The sequence below is a fragment of the Amphibalanus amphitrite genome, unplaced genomic scaffold, assembly GCF_019059575.1.
Source record: "Amphibalanus amphitrite isolate SeventyFive unplaced genomic scaffold, NRLGWU_Aamphi_draft 000499F_arrow, whole genome shotgun sequence".
Classification (NCBI taxonomy): domain Eukaryota; kingdom Metazoa; phylum Arthropoda; class Thecostraca; order Balanomorpha; family Balanidae; genus Amphibalanus; species Amphibalanus amphitrite.
Window position 1 is genome coordinate 31741 of NW_024881993.1, and position 19187 is coordinate 50927.

At 48.1% G+C, this 19187-nt stretch overlaps 1 protein-coding gene across 1 annotated transcript in view; it reads right to left on the minus strand.

Moving 5' to 3' along the window:
• LOC122392762 (guanylate cyclase soluble subunit beta-2-like) overlaps positions 1-19187 on the minus strand; it is a 41926-nt gene that overhangs the window by 1822 nt on the left and 20917 nt on the right. The window contains exons 8-9 of the mRNA XM_043388026.1: positions 1040-1167; positions 532-678 (exon numbers count right to left, since the gene is read on the minus strand). Of these exons, the coding sequence (XP_043243961.1) occupies positions 532-678; positions 1040-1167 (275 nt within the window). The remainder of the gene's footprint in view (positions 1-531; positions 679-1039; positions 1168-19187) is intronic.

Genomic DNA, 19187 nt, shown 5'->3' on the forward strand with positions numbered 1-19187 from the left:
CCAATCTCACTGGACCATGCTCTTTTCATAGTGAATTGCAATATACGCTACCCGTACTGCCTAATGTCCACACACAACTCGCTTAGGCAAGTGATGAAATCAGTCGAAATCCTCAAACATTTCTTGAAACATAAAAATACCCGCAAAAAAATGTTATAACTTGGCGTCTATAAGCCCTAACATCTCTTGATAATTGGGTTCATCAAAAATTATTTAGAAAATCGCAAAACAAAAAGTATCAACCAGCTAACGGCTCCTGACCAGTTCGATGTCCAGATTGGGCTCCGCTCGCATCGTCCCCGGCCCTCGTATGGCCTGTTCATAACCTGTTGAGTGTTGAATTTGCTTCTGGGATGAGTCAACTGATGACCTCTACTCCCTCCCTCTCTCCCTGTCTTTTTATCTCTCCCTCTCTCTCCTCTCTGTCTCTCTCTCTCTCTCTCTCTCTCTCTCTCTCTCTCTCTCTCTCTCTCTCTTTCTCTGTCTCTGCCCCCCCTCTCTCTCTCTCTCTCTCTCTCCACCCTCTCATACCTGAACGGGTCGCTGTGTGTTGGGCACCAGCACATGGCCCGATCCCTGTATCATCTGGTGCGCCTGTCGGGCCACCAGCTCGGCATGGTCGGGGTCCATCTCGGGACACCCGCCCACCACCATGTAGGCGTCTCCAATAGTCTCCACCTAAACAGCGCGTGCAAAAATGAGCAAAGACTTCAGGAATTTTAGGCTTGAACATAACGCAACCGACATGGCATGGACATGTAAAAGTTAGGTATGCGTTACAGCGCTATTGTAGATAGGAGTCTAGCTCAACCTGAGAGGATATACGAGCATCAATCGTCCATGAGTAACGACACTAGATATTGGTAACAGGTGAAATACCGAGCTATTACAATACAGCGACGGGAACCCCAATGCCTCCGTTAAACCTAGAACGTTGTCCATCGCCATTCACGGTACAGCGTAGCATGCTATCTGTTAAAAACAGATCATTAATGAACACAGTAGCGCAGTAACACAGTAACTGCGCGGTCTCACGAACCTTATAGACACGATTTCTCTCCGTGAGATGATCGAAGAATGTGTAGAGCTGGTTGAGCAGTTGGACCACCTGTACTGGGGTGCTACTGGCAGCGATCTGGGTGAATGTCACCACATCGCTGAACAAAACTGCCGGCGACAGAGGGGGAGAGAGAGAGAGAGAGAGAGAGAGAGAGAGAGAGAGAGAGAGAGAGAGAGAGAGAGAGAGAGAGAGAGAGAGAGAGAGAGAGAGAGAGAGAGAGAGAGAAGAAGGAGAAGAAGAAGAAGAAGAAGAAGAAGAAGAAGAAGAAGAAGAAGAAGGGAGGGAGGGAGATGGTCAATCAACTGAGCGCAATAGCTCGGAAATCACGTCGCTGACAAAAACTTCTGATGTCAGACAAGACAGGTCATTGAACAGAAACCAGAGCGTCATTGACGTCATTTAGCGAAGCTACTGACGGCAAAGACGATAGAGAACACTACAAAACAGGTTGACAACACATCACGGAGAGGCACGTTTCTGAACACACCTGTTCACAACAGATGGGAGAGGACACCGGATTGCCCAGGATCGCGAGGACGAGCCGTTTCAAAAGAACAAAATAGAAAAGAAGAACCCGTGCTCGGATGACGTTCTTGATGGGTGAAGTCGGATAAAAATAACGTCATCAATAAAAGAGTGTAAAAATCAAACAAGAACACAGTCGAACTCGAAAAGCAAAACACTCCACGTTTTTTTTTCACTTTAACAAACTGCAGTAATGGTGTAATACCCAATGAGTGTGTAGTGTGTAGTGTGTAGTGTGTACGCCTACGCACTCATGGTGTAGAAACAATCGCATCGAGTGCTATTACGCCCTACCGCGTCGAAGTCGACGCCAAAGAAAACGGCGAAAGTCAATGTGTTCGAAAGTAAATGGCCTTGTCGCTGGTGAAGTCACCGACTCACTGCTGGTGGCGAATGATATGGTGAACAACCACGGTCCCTGAAGACAGGGCTACATCACTTCCATGGAATTAGGGACGACGCCGTCGTGAGTCTAGTGGATGAGCTTATACCGGCTCTGAAGCGGAGTTCAGGGGCGCCCAAGATACTACTCGGGGCGCCGCCCGGGAGGATGAGAACACCTTTGTGTACGAATGTTCAATACACGACATTGTTGTTAAGAGAGGTAAACATTTGTGATGACTGAAGATGACAGAGAATGTTAAAAAGTCATTTTGACATTCTCATTGCAAACACACTCCAGATGCTACTCAGATGCGTATAAACCACACAGCTCAAAATACAACGATATGTACTTAACGATATGATAACACAATGTCGTTATCACTGGACAACTCCGTCCGTCAGATGATGTTAGACTTCTGCCGGGTCAGTAAATCGGGTGATATCATATCACTCCAACCCACGGTAGGACCAAGTGTAACAATGTGCTGCAGGAGCGTATGTGACAGTGTGTTGGAATGGTCATGTCCCCCGACTGAGATGTTTGTCACAACCGAAATGGAGAAGTGAGGACGTTAGTAGAAAAGTACGGATCGCCGGCCCATCTAACGATCGCCGACTCACTGCTGATGGCCTCAGATCACGGTCCCTGAAAACAGGACTACATCACTTCCATCGAGGTCGGTGACGCCGTCGTCAGTCTGGTGGACAGACCACTGCTATCGTCACTGAGGAGACTAGGGCCACATCGCCGTTGTCTAGGTGGGGGACTGGGACGCCGTTTGGTAAACGAACCGCTGCTATCGGCGCTGATGGAGGTCAGGGGCGCCACCCGGGAGGGCGGGCACACCTTACTACCATGTCCAACAGATGACTTTGTTTGTAAGGTAAATAAATATTTGAGAAGACTTAAGATGAGAGTGAATGCTGATGAAGTCATTCCAATGTCACTTTGACATCCTTAGTGCAAACCGAAGCCAGATACGACTCAGACCTGCATAAGCCACGACACTCAAAACGATGTTTTATGATGACACGATGTCGCTAACACTGGCCAACTCCGTCCGTCGGCTGATGATGGACTTCTGCCGGGTCAGTAAATCTGGTAAGATGACCTCAATCCACGGTAAGACATGAACCACCTGGGGCCGAGGTAAATCGCTGTAGTGCCGTAAGCACACTGTGTGGAAACATCGTATGTGACAACTGACAGAGTGTTGGGAAAGTCTTGTTCTGTTTGACATGTTTGTCACAAACAAAATGGAGAAGTGAGGACGCTATAGTGCAGAGGTACGGATCGGCGGCCTATATATCAATCGCCGACACTCTGCTGGTGGCAGATGATATGGTGAGGAACCACGGTCCCTGAAAACAGGCCTACATCACCACCATCGAGGTCGGTGATGCCGTCGTCAGTCTGGTGGATGAACGTATATCGGCTCTGAAGGAGTTCGGGGGTAGCCGCTCGTGAAAACTGGCTACTTGTATAGCTATGTGTTCAAAGGATGACATTGTTAATAAGACAAGGAAATATTTCTGAAGACTGTAGAGAAAAGAGAAGGCTAAAAAGTCAAGGCAATCTTGCCTTGACCTGCTTATTGCATACTCACTCCAAATAAGACTAGGATGCGTATAAACCACGCAACTCAAAATAACGATCTATGATAACGCGACGCCGTTAACACTGGCCAACTCCGTCCGTCGGATGATGCTGGACTTCTGCCGGGTCAGCAGATCTGGTGAGATCACCCCAACCCACGTTAGGAGGACCCTCGAACCACCTGTGTACAAGGTGTAACAGTGTGCTGCAGGAACGTATGTGACAGTGTTTTGGAACAGACATGTCCCCTCTGAGATGTTTGTCACAAACAAAATGGAGAAGTGAGGACGCTAGCGGAGAGGTACGGATCGGCGCGCTTTCTAAATTCGCCGACACACTGCTGGTGGCGTAAGATATGGTGGACAACCACGGTCCCGGAAGACAGGCCTACATCACCTCCATGGAGGTCGGTGACGCCTTCGTCAATCTGGTGGATGGGCCGCTGCTATCGTCGTTGCGGAGACTATGGCCACATCACCGTTATAAAGGTGGGGGACGCCGTTTGGTAAACGAACCGCTGCTATCGGCGCTGATGGAGGTCAGGGGCGCCGCCCGGAAGGACAGGCTTACTACCATGTCCAACAGACGACTTTGCTTGTAAGAGAAGTAAATGTTTGTAAAGACTGAAGATGAGAGAATGCTGCAGAAAAAGTGATTTTGACATTATTATTGCAAATACGACTCACATGCGTATAAACCACTCAACCCAAAATAACAATAAATGATGACACGACATCACGAACACTGGCCAACTCCGTCCGTCAGATGATGATGGACTTCTGCCGGGTCAGTAAATCTGGTAAGATGACCTCAATCCACGGTAAGACATGAACCACCTGGGGCCGAGGTATATCGCTGTAGTGCCGTAAGCACACTGTATGGAAACATCGTATGTGACAACTGACAGTGTGTTGGAAAAGTGTTGTTCCGCTCTGACTTGTTCGTTACAAACAAAATGGACAAGTGAGAACGCTGGTAGAGAGGTGCGGATCGTCGGCCATATATATCAATCGCCGACACTCTGCTGGTAGCAGATGATATGGTGAACAACCACGGTCCCTGAAAACAGGGTCACATCACCTCCATGGAGGTCGGTGACGCCGTCGTCAGTCTGGTGGATGAACGTATATCGGCCCTGAAGGAGTTCAGGAGTGCCCAAGATACTACTCGGGGCGCCACCCGGGAGGATGAGAACACCTTGCACCCGTGTTCAATGTACGACATTGTTTGTAAGACAAGTAAATATTTCTGAAGACGGCAAATGTGATAGAATGCTAAAAAAGTCATTTTACCATTCTTATCGCAAACACACTCCAGATGAGACTAAGATGCGTATAAACCACACAACTCAAAATACTTAACGATATATGATAACATCACACGGCTAACACTGGCCAACTCTGTCCGTCGGATGATGTTAGACTTCTGCCGGGTCAGCAGATCTGGTGACATCACTTCGACCCACGTTAGGACCCTCGAACCACCTGTGGACCAGGTGTAACAATGTGCTGCAGGAGCGTATGTGACAGTGTGTTGGAATGGTCATGTCCCCCGACTGAGATGTTTGTCACAACCGAAATGGAGAAGTGAGGACGTTAGTAGAAAAGTACGGATCGCCGGCCCATCTAACGATCGCCGACTCACTGCTGATGGCCTCAGATCACGGTCCCTGAAAACAGGACTACATCACCTCCATGGAGGTCGGTGACACCGTCGTTAATCTGGTGGACAGGCCGCTGCTATCGTCACTGCGGGGACTAGGGCCACATCGCCGTTGTCTAGGTGGGGGACTGGGACGCCGTTTGGTAAACGAACCGCTGCTATCGGCGCTGATGGAGGTCAGGGGCGCCACCCGGGAGGGCGGGCACACCTTACTACCATGTCCAACAGATGACTTTGTTTGTAAGGTAAATAAATATTTGAGAAGACTAAAGATGAGAGTGAATGCTGAAGAAATCATTCGAATGTCACTTTGACAATCTTAGTGAAAACCGACGTCAGATACGACTCAGACGTGCATAAGTCACACAACTCAAAATGATGTTGTGTGATGACACGACGCCGTTAACACTGGCCAACTCCGTCCGTCGGCTGATGTTAGACTTCTGCCGGGTCAGTAAATCGGGTGAGATTACCTCGGCCACGGTTAGACCTGAACCACCTGGGGCCGAGGTAAATCGCTGTAGTGCCGTAAGCACACTGAGTGCCGTGTGGAAACATCGTATGTGACAACTGACAGTGTGTTGGAAAAGTCTTGTTCCGCTCGGACATGTTTGTCACAAACAAAATGGAAAGGTGAGGACGCTATAGTGCAGAGGTACGGATCGGCGCCCTATCTATAGTCGCCGACACACTGCTGGTGGCGTAAGATCTGGTGGACAACCACGGTCCCTAGTCTGGTGAATGAGCCACTGCTACCGTCGCTGCGGAGACTATAGTCACATCGCCGTTGGTGGGAGACTGGGACGTCGTTTGGTAAACGAACCGCTACTATCGCCGCTGATGGAGGTCAGGGACACCGCCCGGGAGGACGGGCACATTTACTACCATGTCCAACAGATGACTTTGTTTGTAAGGTAAGTAAATGTTTGAGAAGACTAAATAAAGATCAGAGTGAATGCTGAAGAAATCATTCGAATGTCACCTTGACATGCTTAGTGCAAACCGACGCCAAGACTAAGACGTGCATAAGCCACGCAACTCTAAATAACGATGTTTTATGATGACACGATGTCGCTAACACTGGGCCAACTCCGTCCGTCGGCTGATGATGGACTTCTGCCGGCTCAGTAAATCTGGTGAGATTACCTCAATCCACGGTAAGACATGAACCACCTGGGGTCGAGATAAATCACTGTAGTGCCGTAAGCACACTGTGTGGAAACATCGTATGTGACAACTGACAGTGTGTTGGAAAAGTCTTGTTCCGCTCTGACTTGTTTGTCACAAACAAAATGGAGCAGTGAGGACGCTAGTGCAGAAGTACGGATCGGCGGCCTATCTATAGTCACAGACACACTGCTGGTGGCGGATGATATGGTGAAGAACCACGGTCCCTGAAAACAGGCCTACATCATCTCCATGGAGGTCGGTGACGCCGTCGTCAGTCTGGTGGATGAACGTATATCGGCTCTGGAGGAGTTCGGGGGTAGCCGCTCGTGAAAACTGGCTACTTGTATAGCTATGTGTTCAAAGGATGACATTGTTAATAAGACAAGGAAATATTTCTGAAGACTGTAGAGAAAAGAGAAGGCTAAAAAGTCAAGGCAATCTTGCCTTGACCTGCTTATTGCATACTCACTCCAAATACGACTAGGATGCGTATAAACCACGCAACTCAAAATAACGATCTATGATAACACGACGCCGTTAACACTGGCCAACTCCGTCCGTCGGATGATGCTGGACTTCTGCCGGGTCAGCAGATCTGGTGAGATCACCCCAACCCACGTTAGGAGGACCCTCGAACCACCTGTGTACAAGGTGTAACAGTGTGCTGCAGGAACGTATGTGACAGTGTTTTGGAACAGACATGTCCCCTCTGAGATGTTTGTCACAAACAAAATGGAGAAGTGAGGACGCTAGCGGAGAGGTACGGATCGGCGCGCTTTCTATATTCGCCGACACACTGCTGGTGGCGTAAGATATGGTGGACAACCACGGTCCCGGAAGACAGGCCTACATCACCTCCATGGAGGTCGGTGACGCCTTCGTCAATCTGGTGGATGGGCCGCTGCTATCGTCGTTGCGGAGACTATGGCCACATCACCGTTATAAAGGTGGGGGACGCCGTTTGGTAAACGAACCGCTGCTATCGGCGCTGATGGAGGTCAGGGGCGCCGCCCGGAAGGACAGGCTTACTACCATGTCCAACAGACGACTTTGCTTGTAAGAGAAGTAAATGTTTGTAAAGACTGAAGATGAGAGAATGCTGCAGAAAAAGTGATTTTGACATTATTATTGCAAATACGACTCACATGCGTATAAACCACTCAACCCAAAATAATAATAAATGATGACACGACATCACGAACACTGACCAACTCCGTCCGTCAGATGATGATGGACTTCTGCCGGGTCAGTAAATCTGGTAAGATTACCTCAATCCACGGTAAGACATGAACCACCTGGGGCCGAGGTATATCGCTGTAGTGCCGTAAGCACACTGTATGGAAACATCGTATGTGACAACTGACAGTGTGTTGGAAAAGTGTTGTTCCGCTCTGACTTGTTCGTTACAAACAAAATGGACAAGTGAGAACGCTGGTAGAGAGGTGCGGATCGTCGGCCATATATATCAATCGCCGACACTCTGCTGGTAGCAGATGATATGGTGAACAACCACGGTCCCTGAAAACAGGACTATATCACCTCCATGGAGGTCGGTGACACCGTCGTCAGTCTGGTGGATGAACCATATCGGCCCTGAAGGAGTTCAGGAGTGCCCAAGATACTACTCGGGGCGCCACCCGGGAGGATGAGAACACCTTGCACCTGTGTTCAATGTACGACATTGTTTGTAAGACAAGTAAATATTTCTGAAGACGGCAAATGTGATAGAATGCTAAAAAAGTCATTTTACCATTCTTATCGCAAACACACTCCAGATGCGACTAAGATGCGTATAAACCACACAACTCAAAATACTTAACGATATATAACATCACACGGCTAACACTGGCCAACTCCGTCCGTCGGATGATGCTGGACTTCTGCCGGGTCAGTAAATCTGGTGACATCACTTCAACCCACGGTAAGACCCTCGAACCACCTGTGGACCAGGTGTAACAATGTGCTGCAGGAGCGTATGTGACAGTGTGTTGGAATGGTCATGTCCCCCGACTGAGATGTTTGTCACAACCGAAATGGAGAAGTGAGGACGTTAGTAGAAAAGTACGGATCAGCGGCCCATCTAACAATCGCCGACTCACTGCTGATGGCCTCAGATCACGGTCCCTGAAAACAGGACTACATCACCTCCATGGAGGTCGGTGACACCGTCGTCAATCTGGTGGACAGACCGCTGCTGTCGGCGTTGATGGAGGTCAGAGCTGCATCACCGCTATAAAGGTGGGGGACGTTGTACTATACTCATTATAAGATCGATTCAATGGTAACAAATGTTTTCTATTCAAACGGTGTCTAGTCCATAAAAAGTCAAGGAGCTTGCGAAAAAATCAAACAGCCTTTCTTCGCAAGAAGTTCATCTGTCGGCTGAAGGCCCACAAGCTGCCCATAGTGACCACGAACTGGGACGGATTTCGCAAGGGTTCAATCTGGGAACACACAGAAATTGTAGGTACTGGGGCTACGGGGAGACACAAGGAAGCGGTCCACGAGAGAAACGTCTGATGGCGATCCCGCATCCATCGGGGACCACAAAGGAGTAGACGAAAGACTTACACGATCGACGCTGTCATGTTGGACCTAATCAAAGTGGTGAAATCAGTGATAGAGGCAGAATATGCTATCAACAAGGTTGCCACCTCTGTAGCCAAAACTAGATGACGAACTGCTAGGGGTCCTTCTGGGCAAACACTTCAAGTCAACGTGGTTCAACGACAACATCTTCAGGATCTGCCACTGTTACCAGACGCCACGGCTTGGAGAAACCAACTGCGCAGGGAGCTATGAGTTCAGCAAGGGCTCTTCAAGAACGGGTCTGCACTTGCGTGTTAATGAGAGGAGCAGTGAAGAACTTAACGCAGTTTGATGAGCTCGACATCACGGTGAACTTGCCAAACGAAGTACGAACCTCCAGTTGGATCAGCCACTTCCTATGAGGGATGGTCTTGGTTTTCAGACAGCCAGAAGGAAATGCTGAGATCCCACTTGTTTACCCAGGAGTCCTACGATACCGAGTCTCCGTTCAACTGGGTCAGAGAGAAGACTGTGGGATGGCTCAACATATGGGTTGTATCATGTGGGCCCATACCCTCGCGAACACCATCGTGGTGATCTTGCTATGCTGCCGCGGGTGAATAAAGAGGTGGACTATGGGAAACGGAAGTAGGTACCCAAGGGTTATTTTAAAGGTGTGACAACTATATTTATGAAAAATTCACTAGATTAAACTGATGTGCGTAGAAAACACGGTACCCGAAGGTTGTTTCTTCATTAGACAAACACTATTCTTTGGAATTGTGTTTTTCTATTGAAAAACAAACTGAGGGTGTTTCCATTTCGGGATAGGATTCGTGTTTGGTGCAGCGAATTGGGGCACCTTGCACCGTTTGCACACGAACCGATAGATTTTGATTAAATTTTCAGGGCAGCTGCCCCCACAGATTATCTACCACGAAACACCCTCAGCTAAGAATATAATTATTTTTCTTGCACGTGGCACGTGCACGTGTTTTAGGCCCATAGGCTTCAACATTAGGTCGATTTTCGGCGTCGCATTTCTCGCAGACGGGTGCTTGTAATGCGATGGGCTTCTATGTGCTGGGTGGCCGCCCCGGATTCTACCATGAGCCGGCGGCGCCGTTTCGGGCAGCTTCGGGAAGGGGTGCAAATTGCACGTGCAGCCGCCGTTGGTTTAACGTTACGAAATGTGCCAAAACGGGTTTTCTCGATTTGCTCAAAATCGGCTCGATAGATTTTCTTTGTTTTTTGAGTACCGGTAGTCGGTCAGCAGGTTCGTTCGTCAATGTCAATCGCTTGAAATATAATTAACTTTTTTGCACGTGGCACGCGCACAAATTTTCACGTGTTAAGTCAATGGGATTTCTTGAAAAAATTACTCAAATCGATTTTGCTCAAAATTTCCACGTTAGATGTAAAAAATGTTTCAGTATGATATGCACCCACATGTTGCCTACCAGGTGGCATAGGCCATATATGGGGCGATTGTAATGCACGTGCACGCCCCGCACTTGTTTGAGGGGACCACCTCCGTGAAAATTTGACCACTGCTGGTATGATGGCCTGTGCCGCGCAAACAATGCGTGCCAGCGGAACCAATCGAGGTCAGTCGTCAAGGGGATGCTCTAGGATAGTTGTACACCTCATCACGTGTTGCACATGTTTTCGCCCGTGCGCCACGTGGGTGTAGCATTTCGGGATAGGTAGCCATTGGTGCATAATTATGCTCAGGTGATAACCTCACTGCATGGGTTTGAGCCAGAGTTCAAAGTCGGTTGCGCTAATGACCATTGGTGTTGGGTCTACTACGTGTCAAACACGTGGCCGCCCGGGGTTCTCCATTCCGGAGATATTGTGACCGATAGTGAGGTAAGCCCTAATTTAAAGATTGGCCAAGTTTGATCGGCCGCTGGGAGACAATGGTGGCGCACCCGAAAGTCTACCCATGGGCACTGACGACCCATTTCATCTGGTACAAAAGGATGGTCGCTTTATGTCTTTAGGCCACACGTGGCACGTGGCACCCCACCTCGAGTGACCATATGCACTCTCAATGTAAGGCGTTTTGGCCATAACTTTGCCATTTATGGGCCGATTTCGACGAAAATTGCAACATTGATGGATAAAATTGACCTGTGCCACAAACGGCGCTACGAATGCAACAAACTCATGTGCGTCGTTTTTGTCTCTAGTGCGCCACTAAGCTACAGTGGCTAAAGTCGAGGAATATTACGCGTATTTATTTCAACGGGCCGATGCCCGATTTCGTCGAAACTTGCAACGGTAGTGCACGAAACTAGGCAGCGACACATATGAAGCGAGACAAAAATACGCTGTTGTGCGCCATTTTTGTCTTAAGTGCGCCATTAACTGCCTAAAGTGGCTAAAACTTAAGAATCTCATCATTTTCATGCATTAATAAATTACTGTGAGGTATGCATGTAACGTCTCGCGCCACTTTGGTCTTAGTTGCGTTAGCGTTTCGGGCGTGTGATTTGCGCGTTTTGCGGTGTTCGCGTTTTGCGGCGGGCGGGTGTTTTGTGTTTTTGCGGTGTTTGTTTGACGGCGGGCGGATGGGTGATGCGGGCGTTTTTTGCGTCTTTTTCGGTGTTAATTTTTTTCGGTTTCCGGCGGCCTGGAGCTTTTTGCGGTGTTTGCGTTTGGCAGCGGGCGGGCGATTTTTGTAGGCGTTTTCGGTTGGTATTTAGCGTGCGTGCGATGCGGGCGGTTTATTTTTTGCGGCGTTTTTGCGTTTTTTGCGGTTTGTGGTGGTCGTGCGATTTTTTCGGCGGTTGCTTTGGCGTTTCGGACGTGCGTTTTGCGCGTTTTGTGGTGTTTGCGTTTTGCGGCGGGCGGGCGGGCGTTTTGTGTTTGGCGGCGGGCGTGCGGGCGATGCAGGTGGTTTTCTTTTTTGTGTCGTTTGCGGTGTTCAATTTGTTGGCGGTTGGCGGCGGTTGGGCGCTTTTTAGGCGTTTTCGGTTGGCGGTTAGCGTGCGTGCGATGCGGGCGGTTTTTTTTTGCGGCGTTTTTGCGTTTTTTTGCGGTTTGCGGCGGGCGGGCATTTATTTGTGTTTTTTCTTCTTGCGACCTTTGCGTTGGCGTTTCCGGCGTGCGTTTTGCGCGTTTTGCTGTGTTTGCGTTTTGCGGCGGGCGGGCGTTTTTTCACAATTCAAAGTCCCAACCTTCGGGCCGCAGCGCTGCTCGAAAAGCGCTGCCCTCGAGTATGACAGACAAGACGTCGCTAACATTGGCCAACTCCGTCCGATACGACTAGCCGCTGTAGTGCCGTAAGCACACTGTGTGGAAACATCGTATGTGACAACTGACAGTGTGTTGGGAAAGTCTTGTTCTGCTCTGACTTGTTTGCCACAAACAGAATGGAGAAGTGAGGACGCTAGTAGAGAGGTACGGATCGGCGCCCTATCTATAGTCGCCGACACACTGCTGGTGGCAGATGATATGGTGAACAACCACGATCCCTGAAAACAGGGTCACATCACCTCCATGGAGGTCGGTGACACCGTCGTCAGTCTGGTGGATGAACGTATATCGGCTCTGAAGGAGTTGGGGGTAGCGGCGTTCGTGAAAACTGGCTAATTGTATAGATATATGTTTAAAGGATGACATTGTTGATAAGACAAGGAAATATTTCTGAAGACTGTAGAGAAAAGAGAAGGCTAAAAAAGTCAAATCAATCTTGCCTTGACCTGCTTATTGCAAACTCACTCCAAATACGACTAGGATGCGTATAAACCACGCAACTCAAAATAACGATCTATGATAACACGACGCCGTTAACACTGGCCAACTCCGTCCGTCGGATGATGTTAGACTTTTGCCGGGCCAGTAAATCTGGTGACATCACTCCGACCCACGTTAGGAACCTCGAACCACCTGTGGACCAAGAGTAACAATGTGCTGCAGGAGCGTATGTGACAGTGTGTTGGAATGGTCATGTCCCCCGACTGAGATATTGTCACAACCGAAATGGAGAAGTGAGGACGTTAGTAGAAAAGTACGGATCGGCGGCCCATCTAACAATCGCCGACTCACTGCTGATGGCCTCAGATCACGGTCCCTGAAAACAGGACTACATCACCTCCATGGAGGTCGGTGACACCGTCGTCAATCTGGTGGACAGACCGCTGCTATCGTCGCTGAAGAGACTACTATGCATTTCAGACCCCATGAGACCCTGTTTTTCGGCGATAATTTATTTAATATTTATCCAATTGGCTTCAAATTTTCGCACAGCACATTTCAGCTCAAGCGCCAATTTTCGCTAATATGGTCTCTTAACAAAATATCAATTTTTAGAGTACTTGTCGTTGCCTCTTAATGTTAAAATCAGCTCCGTAAATCCGTCAGTGGAGTAGAGGCTATCCGTACGCAGGGGTGACGTCACAGGCACGTGACCATTAAGCTCCGCCCTCCCGGCGGACGGAGCTGTGACCTTGGCTGGTCAGTCGGATGCGTGGAGCCGACGCACTATGGTTGGAAACGGCCTCACGGATGGCCTGGGGTCAACGCGAAAAAATGTTTTGCCCATAACTTGTTAATGCATTGACCGACTGCGATGAAACTTTGCATAGGTATACCAGTGTCTTTCGTGCATCATACAGTAACTCAGAAATGACGAGGTCACGTCACGTCACGCGTGTGTGACGTCATCATTGCAAGTATGTTATAAGTCGCCTATGTCTTTCGTTATGTTATCGATATCGCGAGGCATTTTGAACATGTTTTGAATACTGCTATTACTGAATGGATATTGTTGTTATGCTTTAGGGCGAGAAATATCAACGTAGTGACGCACAGTGTCTTACTACTGGTCATAAAGGGTCAAAAATTTGGAGAAAGAGTATTTATGATTTTTTTAGATTGGGCAAAAAAGTAAGAAATAAAATGACGATCAAATAACAAAACATGCGTCAGATTAACCCGGCAGTTGCTGGGGTATTTCCCCATCCGCCGTTTGCCGGGGGGGGGGGGGCGTTCAACGCCCCCAGCCGATAACTCGCGAACAAATAGGCGCAGCGAAACGCACGAGGCGCGGCAAACGAAAGAAGAACGCGACGAGACGATTCACATGCATACTTTAAAGCTGAATTTCGAGGTCACAGGTCGGGTCAAGGTCAGGTCAAACACTTGAAATCGGGCTTTCAGTAGCATGGGCTTAAGAGCCTCGCAATCGGTGCCTCGCGTTTCGCGTTTCGATTATATCGTCATCAGTTGGTCCTAAATAAATTCAGTCATCAGTTGGTCCTAAACAATCTGTCACAACTGTCACAACAGTCACAACCCTTCATATAAGTGCTAAAAGAGTGTCAGCTCAATGTAGGGGTCAGTCAAACATAGGCCACTGGCCAGGGTCAAAGTCAGGTCAATCTGGTAAGCACATAACCCCGAAAATTAAAACTGGTACCTATTCGCAGCCCATGCATGACACATGTTTTATGGGTACTTTTGGGCGTAGAACACGATGGTGACATTCATTTTATCATACGAGTACGTGGCTGGTTGAAAAAAGATCAATTTCAGAAATGCATGCGTCATGGTCGTGAAGTAGTCACGAGAAATTGCCAACATTCAGTTCAAGATTTTGGATAATGTAGAACGATGATCAAAAACCATAGATAGCCATTCGATTTGCCATGGTATTGGCAGTGTAATGGCGTTTACAGCATGTCTGTATGTCTGCTCTGTCGGTGGATATCCATATCCATACTCCAGGATATCCATACACGTTTGCACGATATCCATACTCCAGGTGCAGGGGCGAGCAGTTACTTCTTACAAGGGGTGCGGAGTCGAAGTCAGAGTCGGAGTCAGAGTCGGAGTCGGAGTCAGAGTCGCCCAGAGTCGTGGCAACGAGCCAGGAGTCGGAGTCGGAGTCGGGGTCGGTCAGGAGCCCGCAGTGGAAGTCGGAGTCGGTCCGAATCGGAACAGCTCCATCACGACTCCGAAACACTGGCAGGGGTCCGGAGTCGGAGACAGAGTCGGCCGGAGTCATGGCAACGAGTCAGGAGTAGGAGTCGTAGTCGGAGTCGGATTTGGCGCCACCACGACTCCGCAACCCTGCTTCTTACCATCATTTATAAGGATAAGCGATTGCAAGACTGACGAGCCGACCTGGTGCTAACGAAGCGACGGGTAGGTACGCCTCGGGAGATGAAGCTTCACGGACGATTTTGCGCACAAGTGCGCAGTCTGCTTTTACGTTCTCCTTACGCAGAATTGAACAGAGATTTATTCTGCCAAAAAGCTCAATGGAGGTCGATGGAGAACTTTTTGTATGTCCAATGAAACATAAACGTAATTTTGCAAATATTGCTGTGGTGACACTGCAAACAGAATGCAATGCCGTTCCTGATTTTGAACACGCATGGGAAAAAGAGTCACTCCACTCGATAGCCAACATAACAATGATTATTTTGATATATAATAATCCAGTTTTACAACGTCATGGAGGTGCTCCACATGCTATCACCAGCGCGGTTGTTTAAACCTTTGACGGCGCACCAAAAAAGTCACTATCAGAAACTCCCGATTCCACGTACAATAATGGAGACTAAATGCGCAACTAAATAATTTTTCTGCCCAATTCAAAACATTTCATCAATTTCCAACAGAATGACACCCCAAATATACATATATTCCGAAATTGCCCACGGCCATCCGTGAGGCCGTTTCCAACCATAGTGCGACGGGGCAGTAGCCGCCGCACCCAAGGCCGTATGCCGGACCGGGGCGGCTCGCATTGGACGTGGCTGACTTGCGGTTGCCGTTGCAGTAATAACGATACAGCAGAAACTAGCGCTCATTATTATCGCACTAGCCTTCGGTATTGCATTTATTGCAAATTAACCAGCACCTTGTCAATCAATAAAGATATATCTACTTTAATACTAAGTTCAGGGCTAGTGACTGCATTTTTGCTTGATTGAACGTCAATCAAGCAAAAGGCCGTTGATGTCAATTGACTGTGAACTGATGCAAGACGTCGGTCAGCCTACGTCAAATTTGCAAGACTGGTAAACAGTTACAACGTAGCATTTAAGAAGTGTGGTTAAAATATGAAGTATATTATGCTTATGCGTATGCTCGAGATGGATTCATGTGATTGAACACCTTCAGAACTAGCCCATTTTATAATTTGCTAGATTGAGGTCACCGGACTGACTTGACCCCAGGCTTTCGTGTCAAGGGCTCCGCCACCGGGGGGGACGGGTGGGACATGTCCCCCCCAACCAAAATGTTGGGTGGGACATACTATCTTTTGTCCCCCCCCCAATAATCGGCTCTCCCGCTGGTAGATAAATCGACTCTTGTTCCTGACACCGAATACAGAACATAGGTGCAAAGAATCTCCGAAGAAAAAACGTGATTAGAATCTAATTAACCTGTCGTCGATAACTATATTGTCGCTGTGCTTTCAGTCTTTTTCTGCTATGGGGCCACGGATTTCAGTTTCTTTTAGTAGACCATATCGACAGGCGTTTTCGCGTTAGGTATATCAACGTGAGTCTACTGACGAATGTTCGCAATCACACGTCCCATTCTGATGATGAATCCAGTAGGTATATCCAGTAGGTAATCCAGTAGGTATATCAGATAAGGATCTCTCAATCAATTAAACGCTCCGCTCAATACGGAGATTATTCTTTCGGGTAACCGCGTTCGTTCTTTTAGAGGAAACTTCCATCGGTCAAATAAGAATATCGCAGAACTGTAGGATGAGAGAAGCTGTTTGTTTCCAGTGTTTGAGAGGTTAACCCTCGCCGGCACAGGGGGGGGGGGTTGATGCAACCCCCCTAAGGTTTTTCGCGAATAACTCGCGTAAAAAGCGGCCGATCACGACGAAACTTTCAGTAACTTCGCATTGATAAATTTTACACCTACCCTGAAAATTTCATGACCCTGACCCAAATGACCTTTGACCTGTGACCTCTTTTCCGAGACCATGTTTGGCCGGAATTGCGATTTGGCGTATGTCGGCTCGCATTAGCCGCGCGTTCGCAAGCTTTTCGTGGTTTCAAACGTTCAAACATGTGATTTGATGTTGCTCCCATACATAAGGGTGGGTGTCAAGGTCATCTGAAGGTCAGGTCAGGTCATTGACCTTTGGTGACCTCGGGTGACCTCGGTTCACTTTTTTTAGTTTTACATGTTTCTGGGCTAGTTTTTGGAGCTGAATTCGAATTTAGCAACCATTTGAACATTTACGAAGTAGTTTTGGTGCCTTCGTAACATGTTACGAAGCTGTCAGAGGCGGTTGACACGTATTACGAATACCCGTCACAACCCCTACCGGTTGACCTGACCTGACCTGACCCGACCTGGTCTAAATGCTTGAAGACATCATCTCTGATCAAAACTAACACGATATTCGTGATCAGCACCCCGGAATACCACATAGCAGCTACACTTTACGACTTTCTAACAGGTCCCGATTTTCCCGGTTTTCGGATCATTGACCTGACCTGGAAGGTTACCCGATGACCTAGGACCTTAAAATTGGGTATCATCGGCTTCCTCTCGTGACGGGCAACACGCTCGTTTTTCCGCGAAGCTCTAGCTCGATCAGGGGCCAAACGCGAGGGGGGTCGTACCACCCCCCCCCCCCCTTGTGCCGTCGAAGGACGCAAAATGGCCTGTGCCGGCGAGGGTTAACGCTCGTTTTTATGGTGTGTCGGATTGACCCACCCCTCAGTTTTTCGCAAGTAACTCGCGTAAAAAGTGGTTTATCGTGACGGAACTTTTAGTATTTCCCGAGAATTTTACACATCCTCTGAAAATTTCATGATCCTAACTAACCCCCATGGGCCATGCATGACTTTTGGGCCTGTGTTGGGCCTGTGGCCTATTTCCCCAGACCATGTCAGGCCGAAACATCGATTCGGTGTATGTTAGCGCACATATATCTATAGGCGTTTCCAGACTTGTTATGTCATAAAACCGAGCCAACATGTGAAATGACTGTAGACACTAGACACATGCATTATGGTAGGTGTCAAGGTCACGTGAATGTCAGGTCAAGGTCATTACCGTTAGATGAATTTGGCTCACTTTTTCGAGTTAGGCATGTTACTAGGAAACTTTTTGGAGATGATGTCGAATTAAGCATCCATTTGAACATTCAGGAGTAGCTTTGGTACCAATGCAACATGTTACGAAGCTGTCTGTGGTGGTTGACACCTACTTTGGCTAGCCGGCGGGACACGCACTTGTTGATCTCACCTAACCTGACCCGATCTTCGCCAAATGCTAAAAATGGATTCAGATTCAACGCAAAACTATGAGCCAGATACCATACAAAATTGAAGTTTATTTTTCAAGTTTTTTTTTCTGTCCGGTGTGTCAATATGATGAAGGTACAATCTAATATTGGGTAATATTGCATGGGTCAGGTGGCCTACCATTTCTCTATTTTTTTATTTTATAGTTAAAAAAACATCGTATCAGGGCTATGACGAAAAACAAGTGGCCTAAATCCGATGAGAAAACTGGATTTGGGGGTACCCTAGGTTTAGAGGAGACACTAGGGCAATGGGCGAAGAGCAGACCGTCCCCCCCCCCCCAACCAAAAGTCCGTGGCGGAGCCCTTGTTTCGTGTTGAACTGCAAATAATTAGATACCTACCTGTAAGCAAGTACCCTACTGCCTCACTATTGGAGAGCTTGACATGTTACTCTAGTTTCACAAAAAGACGCGATTTCCTTACTAGTCTATGCGCTTGTTTCCCTTATTCTGATGCCACATTTCTACCATGCGCAATAAATCGCACATCACATTTCTGCTCCCTTCTCAACGCTCCTCGAATAACGAACACAGCTCGTGGAGCGATGTCTGAGGCCATCGGAAGTGCTCGCGACTAATAATCCTACTCTGTTTTTTTTTTCTGCATAGTTAGGTGTAACAGCGTCTTCAGAAACAGCAATTGACGCAGCCAACCATATCGATATTTTCGAGTAGTGCAGAGGCTTCGCATGATGTCATAGGTGACAGAATAGTGGCACGACCTGACCATGAGGTAGGCGCCAGAATGTGCATTCATTCAGATATTCAGATAGTGCATGACTCAGCTCTCTATTTAATGTTGGTTCTGGGGAGGTTAATATCCTCATTTTGATTATTCTTCATATTCTGAGCTGGATCGGTGTTGATATACCAAAAAGAGAGAAGCGGTTACCAACTCCCCCAAATGAAGAGCAAGCTTTCTCTCAGGCACTTCCTGTCGATTCCATGTATGTTTCC